Raw genomic sequence first — 12,972 nt, 5'->3', positions numbered from 1 at the left:
AGGCTGCTTCTCTGGTTCCAGTTTGAATTTTAAACCAAACTTGGTAAGAATGGAAAGACTAATCTTTGCCAAAATAACCAGAGGGCAATTGAAAGCCATTGAGTGTTTGTGTGTGTTTGTATGTGTGTTAGAGAAAAAGCCCTTGCAGACATGGAAATTCAGTTACATAGTTTAGATTCAGATCAGAGGAATTTATGTAATCTTGTTTTATTCTGAAATTGAAAGGAGTACCTCAGAAGTATCTACTGTGTGCAGAGCACTCTTCTAACCACTTTGGAGAGCAGAAGAGAATTAGTTGTCATGGTCTCTGCCCTTAAGGAAATGACAATCCAGAGAGTACCTTACAATCTAACAAGTCAAATAAAGCACCTATAATTCTGATCAGATTGACCATATATCAGTGTGAAGTGGACACACTTCTCAAAGCAATCATCCTTAATCAGTATAGGTGCCAGAGCTCAGTTTTAGAAAGCCAGAAAAGCAAAAGTTATAAAATCCTCTGATAAGCAAATATTGTAGTTTCTTTAATAAGGGAGTGTTGAAGTCCCTTTGATTTGCAGATCAGAATGGGGAGTAGAAGGCAGCATCCAGAAACACAGGATACAGGACAATTATTTCTATAAATCTTAGTGATCAAGCTACTGGTATTGATTAGTATATTAATACAGTGCTCTGCACACAGTAAGCGTTCAGTAAATACGATTGAATGAATTATATCTTATGAAAAGTTTCATTGATGTTCAACATGGGTGTTTCCTTTCAATAACCATTCCACCATCCAAATCCACAGTTCATTGGTCCCTTGAGCTCTATTTCCTCAAACACCTGGTCAGTCAAGCTCCCCATATACAAAGGAGGGTTGAACCATTTCAGCCAGACGTCTGATTTAAATGTGAAGCAGTATGGCCCAGTGGAAAAAGCACCTGAATTCATTCATTCATTCATTCATTCATTCATTCATTCAATCGTATTTATTAAGCGCTTACTGCATGCACAGCACTGTACTAAGTGCTTGGGAAGTACAAGTCGGCAACATATAGAGACAGTCCCTACCTAACAAAGTCTAGAAGGGGGAGACAGATGACAAAACAAAACATGTAGACAGGTGTGAAAACCATCAGAATAAATAGAATTATAGCTATATGCACATCATTAATAAAATACAGTAGTAAATATGTACAACTAAAATAGAGTAATAAATATGTAGAAATATATACAAGTGCTTTGGGGATGGGAAGGAGGTAGGGCAGGGAGGATGGGGAGGGGGAGAGGAAGGAGGGGGCTCAGTCTGGGAAGGCCTCCTGGAGGAGGTGAACTCTCAGTAGGGCTTTGAAGGGAGGAAGAGAGCTAGTTTGGCAGATGTGTGGAGGGAGGGTATTCCAGGACAGGGGAAGGACTTGGGCTGGGGGTCGATGGTGGGACAGACGAGAATGAGGCAGTGAGGAGGTTACCGGCAGAGGAGCGGAGGGTGCGGGCTGGGCTGGAGAAGGAGAGAAGGAAGGTGAGATAGGAAGAGGCAAGGTGATGGAGAGCCTTGAAGCCAAGAGTGAGGAGTTTTTGCTTGATTTGCAGGTTGACAGGCAACCACTGGAGATTTTTGAGGAGGGGAGTAACCTACCCAGAGCGTTTCTGTGCAAAGATAATCTGGGCAGCAGAGTGAAGTATAGATTGAAGTGGGGAGAGACAGGAGGATGGGAGATCAGAGAGGAGGCTGATGCAGTAATCCAGTTGGGATAGGACGAGAGATTGAACCAGCAAGGTAGCAGTTTGTATGGAGAAGAAAAGGCAGATCTTGGCGATGTTGTGGAGGTGAGTCCGGCAGATTTTGGTGATGGATTGATTTGTGTGGGGTAAAATGAGAAAGTGGAGTCGAGGATGACACCAAGGTTGAGGGCTTGTGAGACAGGATGCATGGTAGTGCCATCTACAGTGACGGCAAAGTCAAGGAGAGGACAGGGTTTGGGAGGGAAGATAAGGAGCTCAGTCTTGGACATGTTGAGTTTTAGATGGCAGGCAGACATCCAGATGGAGATGTCCTGAAGGCAGGAGGAGATACAAGCCTGGAGGGTGGGAGAGAAAGCAGGAGCGGAGATGTAGATTAGGGTGTCATCAGTGTAGAGATGATAGTTGAAGCCGTGGGAGTGAATGAGTTCACCAAGGGAGTAAGTATAGATAGAATCTTCTTTACCCTTTCACTGTCTTCTCCCATTCCACTCCAATTTGCCCTCATCACTCCTCTCATGCCAAAACCCTAATCATACCGTCTTCTCAACTTTCTCATTTCCACCCGCTGCTCGTTTACAATTCCTGCTAGACACCAAGGAGAACTCATTGTCCAGTCCTATCCAGGTCTCAAGACCTACCTAGCTCTGTCCTGCTCTACAATCTGTCCTTTGACATGCAGGGGATGCCTGTTTACTTGTTTTGATGTGTATATATCTATAATTCTGTTTACACTGATGCCTGTTTACTTGTTTTAATGTCTGTCTCCTCCCTTCTAGACTGTAAGCCCGGAGTGGGTAGAGATAGCCTCTCTTTATTGCTGAATTGTACTTTCCAAGTGCTTAGTACAGTGCTCTGCACACACTAAATATGATTGAATGAAAAGACAAAGTCAAACCTTGATGCCCAACCAAATCATGATTCTGCCCATGTTCCTTCTACTTTTCTGAGCCATTATAATAGCCAGGCTCCATTCTGCTGTGTGACCTAGGGCAAGTCACCCGACTTCTCTGAGTCTCATTTTCCTCGATTGTGAAATGGTGATTCCATAGCCTTGGTTGTAAAATGGCGATTCCATAACTGTTCTCCCACCTATTTAGACTCTGAGCCCCCTGGGGAACAGAAGGTGGGCCCAACCCGATTCACTACTATCTACCCCAGTGATTAGTATAGTGTCTGTCACATGGTAAATACCCTCTAGACTGTGAGCTTGTTGTGGGCAGAGAATGTCACTGTTTATTGTTGGATTGTACTTTCCCAAGTGCTTAGTACAGTGGTCTACATATATACATACATAGCACTTAGCAAATATGATTGAATGACTTAATGAATGAAAATTAAAAAAAATAAAGAACTTCTGTGAGCCAGGCAGTAGTAGTAAACTCACTGTGGGAAGAGAATGTGTGTGTGTATTGGCATATTGTTCTCTCCCAAGGGCTTAGTACAGTGCTTTGCACATAGTACACACTCAATAAATTTGACTGAATGAATGAGTAGTAGTGGTTTTATTGAGTCACCACTGGGTGTAATGTACTGTATTCATTCATTCAGTCATATTTATTGAGGACTCACTGTGTGCAGAACACTGTACTATCTGCTTGGAAAGTACAATTCAGCAACAGAGACAATCCCTACCAAAAAATGGACTCACACTAATAATAATAATAATAATAATAATAATAGTACTTGTTAAGTGCTTACTATGTGCCAAGTACTGTTCTAAGCACTGGGGAAGATCCAAGTTAAGGTCGGACACAGTCCCTGTCCCACATAATAATAATAATAATAATAATGATGGCATTTATTAAGCGCTTACTATGTGCAAAGCACTGTTCTAAGTGCTGGGGAGGTTACAAGGTGATCAGGTTGTCCCTCAGGGGGCTCACAGTCTTAATCCCCATTTTACAGATGAGGTAACTGAGGCACAGAGAATAATAATGATAATAATAGCATTTGTTAAGCACTTACTATGTGCAAAGCACTATTCTAAGCACTGGGGAGGTTACAAGGTGATCAGGTTGTCCCTCGGGGGGCTCACAGTCTTAATCCCCATTTTACAGATGAGGTAACTGAGGCCCAGAGAAGTTCAGTGACTTGCCCAAAGTCACACAGCTGACAATTGGCAGAGCCAGGGTTTGAACCCATGACCTCTGACTCCAAAGCCCGTGCTCTTTCCACTGAGCCACGTTGCTTCTCATATGGGGCTCACATGGGGCTCACACTCTTAATCCCCATTTTACAGATGAGGTAACTGAGGCCCAGAGAAGTAAAGTGACTTGCCCTAGGTCAGACAGCAGACAGATGGTGGAGCTGGGAGTAGAACCCACGTCCTTCTAACTCATAGGCCTGTGCTGTATTCACTACACCACACTATTAAGCACTTAGGAAAAGTTCAGCAGACACACAATACAAGTCACCTGCCCACAAGGAGCTTATATAAGGGCAACAGGTGTAGAAATATGTAGCAATCAAGTAATCAGAATGAATAGTTGATTGTATAATTAATTATGCTTCATAGACTGGCAGGAGGGTAATGGTATTTATCCTTGCCAGGAGAATGCTGTGGATCCTGGCAGTAGTAGGAAACAAAGGCAAAAAAAAAATGCAAAAACTGAAAGACAGCCCAGTGCAAAATGCTCAGTGCATGATAAATCAACACAAAGCTGAAGGAATTTAAGGAAAACAAATGTAGGTGACCATATCCCTAGGCATGTGGCAAAGTAGAAAGAACTGTCTCTTCATCTGAACGGTTTCTCGGCTCCACACAGTGGAGGAAAGCAAGAAAATAACTTGGGCCCTGGAATTCATTCATTCAATCGTATTTATTGAGCGCTTAGTGTGTGCAGAGCACTGTACTAAGCGCTTGGGAAGTACAAGTTGGCAACATAGAGAGACGGTCGCTACCCAACAGCGGGCTCACAGTCTAGAAATGGAGAAGAGGTGACTGCCAGACAGAGCAATAGACACTTGCCACTTCCTGTGAGGTCATGAGCTCAGAACGGATGATTACAGAACACGTAGCCCACATACCTATTTAAATATACGTTGGCTCAATTTCTTTATTTTGACTATTATAAATGCTTTTATGTTTGTCTCCCTTGTTGAAATGCAAACTCCTAGTGCGCGGGGAACATTTCCCTTCGATGGTATTGTATCTAGGCCAGTGTTGAGTACAGTCCTTGGCACATCGTAATCACTTAATTCATTCATTCAATCGTATTTATTGAGCGCTTACCGTGTGCAGAGCACTGGACTAAGCGCTTGGGAAGTACAAGCTGGCAACATCTAGAGACGGTCCCTACCCAACAGTGGGCTCACAGTCTAGAAGGGGTAGACAGACAACAAAACAAAATATATTAACAAAATAAAATAAACAGAATTAAAATGTACAAGTAAAATTGATAGAGTACTAAATACGTACAAACATATACATATATACAGATACTGCCAAGGTTACTGGTTTGTGAGCTAGGGAGGAGGCTGGTATTTTCTACAGTGATAGGAAAGTCAGGGGGAGGACAGGGTTCGGGGGGAAGGATGAGGAGTTCTGTTTTATTCATTCATTCAATCATATTTATTGAGCACTTACTGTGTGCAGAGCACTGGACTAAGCGCTTGGGAAGTACAAACTAATGAATGAATGAATTAATGAATAATAATAATAATAATGGTATTTGAGAAGTGCATACGATGTGCCAAGCACTGTTCTAAGCTCTGGAGTAGACTTCTAGACTGTGAGCCCGCTGTTGGGTAGGGACCGTCTCTATATGTTGCCAACTTGTACTTCCCAAGTGCGTAGTACAGTGCTCTGCACACAGTAAGCGCTCAATAAATACGATGGAATGAATGAATGAATGAATATAAGGTAATCAGGTTGTCCCACGTGGGGCTCACAGTCTTAATCCCCATTTTACAAATGAGGTAACTGAGGCACAGCAAAGTTAAGTGACTTGCTCAAGGTCATGCAGCAGACAAGTAGCAGAGCCGGGATTAGAACCCACGTCCTCTGATTCCCAAGCCCGTGTCCTTTCCACTCAGCCCTGCTGCTTCCCCCATCCCAGTTGGGATTCTCACCCCACCCTGAGCACCACAGAACTTTTGTACCTACCCTTATACTCTCCCATTTCCTCCATCTGTAATTACTTGGGTGGCTCTGTGGAAAGAGCACGGGCTTTGGAGTCAGAGGTCATGGGTTCAAATCCCACTCCGCCAATTGTCAGCTGTGTGACTTTGGGCAAGTCACTTCACTTCTCTGTGCCTCAGTTCCCTCATCTGTAAAATGGGGATTAAACTGTGAGCCTCCCATGGGACAACCTGATCATCTTGTAACCCCCCACCCAAGCACTTAGAGCAGTACATAGGAAGCACTTAATAAATGCCATTATTATTATTATTATTTTAATACTTCTTGTGGGCGGGATCATGTCTACCAATTCTTTTTTATTGTACTCTCCCAAGTGGCTACTACACTGCTGCGGACCCAGAAAGCATGTAATAAATACCATGGATCGATCCACTGGAGCTCCAACTCTCTCCCGGATCTGTGGCTAGATTGCTTCTCACCTGGTGGATTGTGTTTCTTTGATAACAGTGGCTATTACTATTTGGAAGAAAATCCTATTTAACTGTACTAAGCGCTTAGTACAGTGCACTGCACACAGTAAGCACTCAATAAATGTGATTGAATGAATTGTGGACAAAAGAGTTTTACATTTTTACCCACAAAATGAGGCAATATTAGCTGCATCAATCAAAGTCATATTTATTGAGTGCTTACGCCCTGCAGAGCACTGTACTAGGAACTTGTATATGTATATATGTTTGTACATATTTATTACTCTATTTATTTATTTATTTTACATGTACATATCTATTCTATTTATTTTATTTTGTTAGTATGTTTGGTTTTGTTCTCTGTCTCCCCCTTTTAGACTGTGAGCCCACTGTTGAGTAGGGACTGTGTCTATATGTTGCCACCTTGTACTTCCCAAGCGCTTAGTACAGTGCTCTGCACACAGTAAGCGCTCAATAAATACGATTGATTGATTGATTGATCCAGTATTAACAGAGTTGGTGGAGCTGAATAGGGGAATCAGTGTAGTCTAGTGAATGAGGATGGTCTGAAAGTCGAGACAATTTCGAGAGGCAGCCCTCTCCCCGAATTGCTGAGTGATCTCGGGCAATCACTCAACCTCTTTGACTCCCAGTTTTCTTATCTGTAAAATGGAGGCAATAATGTCCTCCTCTCCCCCTACCTTACTATGTTTGAGGATAATAATAATAACAATAATAATGATGGCATTTATTAAGCACTTACTATGTGCAGAGCACTGTTCTAAGCACTGGGGAGGTTACAAGGTGATGCAATATGAGATAAAAATAGGATAAAATGAGAGCAGAAGAGTGTGCCCTAGTAAAAAGAGCACAGGCCTTAGCCTGCCACTTGCCAGCTAGGTGACCTTGGGCATGTCACTTTACTTCTCTGTGCCTTGTAACCCCACCCTCCAAGCACTTAGAACAGTGCTTTGTACATAGGAAGCACTTAATAAATGCCATTATTATTATTATCATTTTAATCAATCAATCAATCAATCGTATTTATTGAGCGCTTACTATGTGCAGAGCACTGTACTAAGCGCTTGGGAAGTACAAATTGGCATCACATAGAGACAGTCCCTACCCAACAGTGGGCTCACAGTCTAAAAGGGGGAGACAGAGAACAAAACCAAACATACCAACAAAATAAAATAAGTAGGATAGAAATGTACAAGTAAAATAAATAAATAAATAAATAAATAAATAAATAGACTAATAATTTTACATTAAAATAATAATTTTAATGCTTCTTATGGGCAGGATCATGTCTACCAATTCTTTTTTATTGTACTTTTTTATTGTACTGACATGACCTTGGGCATGTCACTTTACTTCTCAGTGCCTCCGTCACCTCAGCTGTAAAATGGGATTAAACACCTGTTCTTCCTCTTTCTTGGACTGTGCGACTCATGTGGGTCAGGGACTGTGCCCGACCTGATTATCTTGTACCTCCCCCGGGGCTTAATATAGAGGCTGGCACATCGTAAGCACTAAAGCGCTGGGGTGGATACCGGCAAACCACCTTGGACACAGTCCCTGTCCCACATGGGGCTCACACTCTCAATCCCCATTTTCCAGATGAGGTAACTGAGGCCCAGAGAAGCGAAGCGACTTGCCCAAGGTCACCCAGTAGACAAGAGAAGCAGTGTGGCTCAATGGAAAGAGCACGGGCTTTGGAGTCAGAAGTCATGGGTTCAAATCCCAGCTCCACCAATTTTCAGCTGGCTGACTTTGGGCAAGTCACTTCACTTCTCTGTGCCTCAGTTACCTCATCTGTAAAATGGGGATTAAGACTGTGAGCCCCACATGAGACAACCTGATCACCTTGTAACCTCCCCAGCGCTTAGAACAGTGCTTGGCACATAGTAAGCACTTAATAAATGCCATCATTACTATTCACAATAACACTTCACAATACCACAGTTATTATTGTTACTGTTGTTGTGACAATGCTTTGGAAAAAACGAAACCATTGCACAAGTTCAAGATGTCTCTCCACCAGCTTTTCCCAGTTATACATCAGCTCTCCTCCTTCTCTACTCCCCATACTCTTTGCTCCTCCCAAAATATGCCTCCCACCTGATCCTCCCACCCCCTAACCCTTGTTCATGCTGAACCCCCAAACTGGAACAGCTGCTTCCATTTTGGGGAAGTTATTTTGAAATTTGTCCCCCATTCTTTCATATGATCCTTAAGGGCAGGGAACGTATGCGTGCTTGTCACCCTCTCCAGGGTGCTTAGTTAGTTCAGTGCTCTGGATTCAGTAATAATAATAATAATAATAATAATAATGGTATTTGTTTAGCATTTACTATGTGCAAAGCACTGTTCTAAGCACTGGGTTACAAGGTTATCAGGTTGTCCCATGGGGGGGCCTCACAGTTTTAATCCCCATTTTACAGATGAGGGAACTGAGGCCCAGAGAAGTGAAGTGACTTGCCCAAAGTCACCCACCTGACAATTGGCAGAGCTGGGATTTGAACCCATGACCTCTGACTCCAAAGCCTGGGCTCTTTCCATTTAGCCACGCTGCTTCTCAGTAAATACCATCGACTAATTAATTCTATGTAGCAGAAGGTTCTCTACAAATTTTTAAAACAGGAACCCAATCTCAACTTGATAAGTAAGTCCAAATCATCATCATCATCAATCGTATTTATTGAGTGCTTACTGTGTGCAGAGCACTGTACTAAGCGCTTGGGAAGTACAATTTGGCAACATATATCAAGAGCATTTTACAAGTTAGAGTATTTCAATTGACAAGCCAGTGAAGATTTATTTTTTCACAGAAATGCTTTCATGCTTAGTTGACACTGAGGAAGAGAAAAGCACCAATGATAAAAGAGTTAAGGATTTCCATCAGAGGTTATGAAATTCCATGTCACTCTCCAGAATCCTGCAGGTGCAACATTCCAGTTACTCTTAAGGGAACTGAAAATAAATCAGAAGTAAGCTATTCTGACATTATTATTATTATTATCTTTTCATTCCCAGTTGGAAAAAAGGACCATCTTCAGTGAAAGGAGTAATGCAGTTCAGTATGCAAACTCTGATGAAGAAGAAGACGGCTACGATTCACCAGACATTAAAAGAAGAGGGGCTTCGGTGGATGATTTTCTAAAAGGTTCTGAACTTGGAAAGCAGGTAAGTGACAACACATCTGGTCAGTCAGTCAGTCATATTTTTTTTTAATGGCATGTATTAAGCGAATACTATCTAAGCGCTGGGCACTGTACTAAGTGCTTGAGAGAGTACAGTACGACAATATAGCGGACACATTCCCTGCCCACAACGAGCTTTCAGTCTAAAGTGGTAGACAGTCAATGATATAGGTAAATAAATGGCAGATATTTTACTTTCTGAGGTACAGTTAGAAGGTTAGTATTAGAGGAGCAAAGTATGTGGGTTGGCTCATAGTAAGAGAGTAGCAAGGTGAGGTAGGAGGGGGAAAGGTGATTTAATTCTTTAAAGCCAATGGTGACATATTCCCACTACACCCTAGCTTGCACACTTAGCTCCTCTGAAACCAGGTACTCACTGTGCCTCATTCTCACCTCCCTCACCACCAATCTCTTGCTCACTTCCACCTTCCTGTCTGGAAAAATTTCCTCCCTCACATCTGGCAGACCAGGGCTCTCTCCATCTTCAAAGCGCTTTTGCAATTGCACCTCCACCAGGAGGTTTCCCTGATTAATCTGCCATCTTCCATCCTAATTCCTCCTCTGACTGCCACTTCAGAATTTCCAAGTCATCTAAACCCTTGGGCACTTATCCCCACCCTATCTCTTATTACTCATGTATATATCTTTAGCATGGCCTAGTGGAAGAAGCACAGGCCAGAGGGTCAGAAGGACCTGGGTTCTAATTCCCACTCTGCCACTTGTCTACTTGTGTGATCTTGGGCAATTCGCTCAACTTCTCCATGCCTCAGTTACCTCATCCGTAAAATGAAGGTTAAGACTGTGAGCCCTGTCTGTTTATTGTTATACTGTATTCTCCCAAGTGCTTAGTACAGTGCTTTGCACACAGTAAGCACTCAATAAATACAACTGAATGAGGAACGTGGACTGTGTCCAGCCAGATGAGCTTGTATCTACCCCAGTGCTTAGTACAGTACCTGGCATGTAATAAGGGCTTAAATGCCATTTTTAAAAAAACTTAAAATTCTGTTTCTTCTCGTGTCATTTATTGAGCACTGTGTGCAGTGCACTGTAATGTGTGCTTGGAAGCAGCGTGACTCAGTGGAAAGAGCATGTGCTTTGTAGTCAGAGGTCATGGGTTCAAATCCCAGCTCTGCCAATTGTCAGCTGTGTGACTTTGGGCAAGTCACTTCCCTTCTCTGGGCCTCAGTTTCCTCATCTGTAAACTGGGGATTAAGACTGTGAGCCCCCCGTGGGACAACCTGATCACCTTGTAACCTCCCCAGCGCTTAGAACAGTGCTTTGCACACAGTAGGTGCTTAATAAATGCCATCATTATTATTATCATTATTACAATATAACAATAAACAGACACTGTCCCTGCCCACAACGAGCTTACAGTCTAGAGGGGTTTTCCTCCTCCTCCCTATTTTAGTGTGTATCTGTCCTACTAGACCGTAAACTCTTTGTCATCAGGGGTAGTGTCTAGCCCCCAAGAGCTTAGTTTACTGCTGGGCACAGATTAAGCTCCTAGTAAAAGCGGTGGACTGGTAGTGCCTATTACAGTAGACTAAACACTACCCTCCTAGTCTGAAATGCAGTTTGGAAGCAGGATTGCCTAGTGGAAAGAGCACGGGCCCCGGAGCCAGAGGACCTGGGTTCTAGTCCTAACTCGGTCAATTATCTTATCTCTGTCACCTATCACTTATCTGTCACTAATCGGAGAAGCAGCGTGGCTTAGTGGATGGAGCACGGGCTTGGGAGTCAGAGGTCATGGGTTCTAATCCCACCTCTGCCACCTGTCAGCTGTGTAACTTTGGGCAAATCACTTAACTTCTCTGTGCCTCAGTTACCTCATCTGTAAAATGGGGATTGACAGTGAGCCCCACGTGGAACAACCTGATTACCTTGTAGCTACCCCAGCGCTTAGAACAGGGCTTGGCACATAATAAGCACTTAACAAATACCATCATCATTAGAGAAGCAGCGTGGCTCAGTAGGAAGAGCCCGGGCTTTGGAGTCAGAGGTCAGGGGTTCAAATCCCGGCTCCGCCAATTGTCAGCTGTGTGACTTTGGGCAAGTCACTTAACTTCTCTGGGCCTCAGTTACCTTATCTGTAAAATGGGGATTAAGACTGTGAGCCCCCCGTGGGACAACCTGATCACCTTGTAACCTCCTCAGTGCTTAGAACAGTGCTTTGCACATAGTAAGCACTTAATAAATGCCATTATTATTATTATTATTATTATTATTATTATCATTATTATTATCTGCTGTGTGACTTTGAGTAAGTGACTTAATGCCGTGCATCACCTCTCCTGTCCTCCCTCCTATTTAGACTATGAGCCCCATGCAGGACAGGGACTATGTCCAACCTAATTCTCTTGTATCTACCCTCAACATTTAGAACAGTGTTTGACACCTAGTAAGCACTTAACAAATGCCATGAAAAAGGAGAAACTGAAGGAAGGCCAATCGGCAACCAGTAGAAAGAGCAGAGTCCAGAAGCTGGCAAATGTGAGCTTCTCTCTTACCCTTCGTTATGAGAGGTCATTCCAATTCACCAGTCAATGGAAATAATTGGATCACACTAAATGAAAACCCTTTCCCATATGCCTTGAGGTAGCACAAAGTCAATCTGATTTTGGCTTATTCAATTAAATCCAAATTTGCTTGTAAGTTCTCCAGTCAGAAACTGTTGGATACAATTCCGACTGATCCAGAACACACTTCTCCAGTTTATGCCCTGTGGCCATATAGGAAAATTAGAAGGAAAGAGACTGGCCTGTTTTTATTGTCGTTCCAGCCTTATTGTGGATAGCCGTGTGGATGCTTAATGCATTAAATACATGGATTTCAAACCTTGGATTGACTTCACAAAATCGTGACTATCATTAAACCTTTCTATCTAGGAAATGTCAGTAACGTGTGGAACCATCTCTTTGAATTATGATCTATTGCAAAAAGAGAATATGCTCTATCTATATATAGTTTGGCTGCATATAATGCATTTACATATGGGCTTATTAACTTTCGTACCTTGGTTAAAATGTCTCCGTGTATTTTGAAAAAACTGACTGCCATATTCTATGTTGTGCTATCTATAAGGTAATTATTGTGCTATTAGGAGAAGCAGCCTCAATGGAAAGTGCATGAGCCTGGGAGTAAGAGGACATGGGTTCTAATCTCTGCTGTGTCACTTGCCTGCTGTGTAACCTTGGACAAGTCACTTAAATTTTCAGCGCCTTTGTTTTTTTATCTGCAAAATGGGGATTAAATGATGATGATGATGCAATTTGTTAAGCACTTACTATGTGCAAAGCACTGTTCCAAGTGCTGCGGAGGTTACAAGGTGATCAGGTTGTCCCATGGGGGCTCACAGTTTTAATCCCCATTTTACAGAGGAGGGAACTGAGACACGGAGAAGTAAAGTGACTTGCCCCAAGTCACACAGCTGATAGTTGGCAGAGCCCAGATTTGAACCCATGACCTCTGACTCCAAAGCCCTGGCTCT

General features: G+C 42.8%; 1 protein-coding gene across 13 annotated transcripts in view; it reads left to right on the top strand.

Moving 5' to 3' along the window:
• Positions 1-12,972, top strand: part of RIMBP2 (RIMS binding protein 2) — a 440,277-nt gene that overhangs the window by 406,044 nt on the left and 21,261 nt on the right. For all 13 annotated transcript variants that reach the window (XM_038762562.1, XM_038762556.1, XM_038762559.1 and 10 more), the window contains one exon: positions 9,313-9,462. In XM_038762562.1, coding sequence (XP_038618490.1) covers positions 9,313-9,462 — 150 coding nt within the window. The remainder of the gene's footprint in view (positions 1-9,312; positions 9,463-12,972) is intronic.

The sequence above is a fragment of the Tachyglossus aculeatus genome, chromosome 21 (genome assembly GCF_015852505.1).
Source record: "Tachyglossus aculeatus isolate mTacAcu1 chromosome 21, mTacAcu1.pri, whole genome shotgun sequence".
Taxonomy (NCBI): domain Eukaryota; kingdom Metazoa; phylum Chordata; class Mammalia; order Monotremata; family Tachyglossidae; genus Tachyglossus; species Tachyglossus aculeatus.
This window is presented reverse-complemented; position numbering and strand designations above follow the sequence as displayed.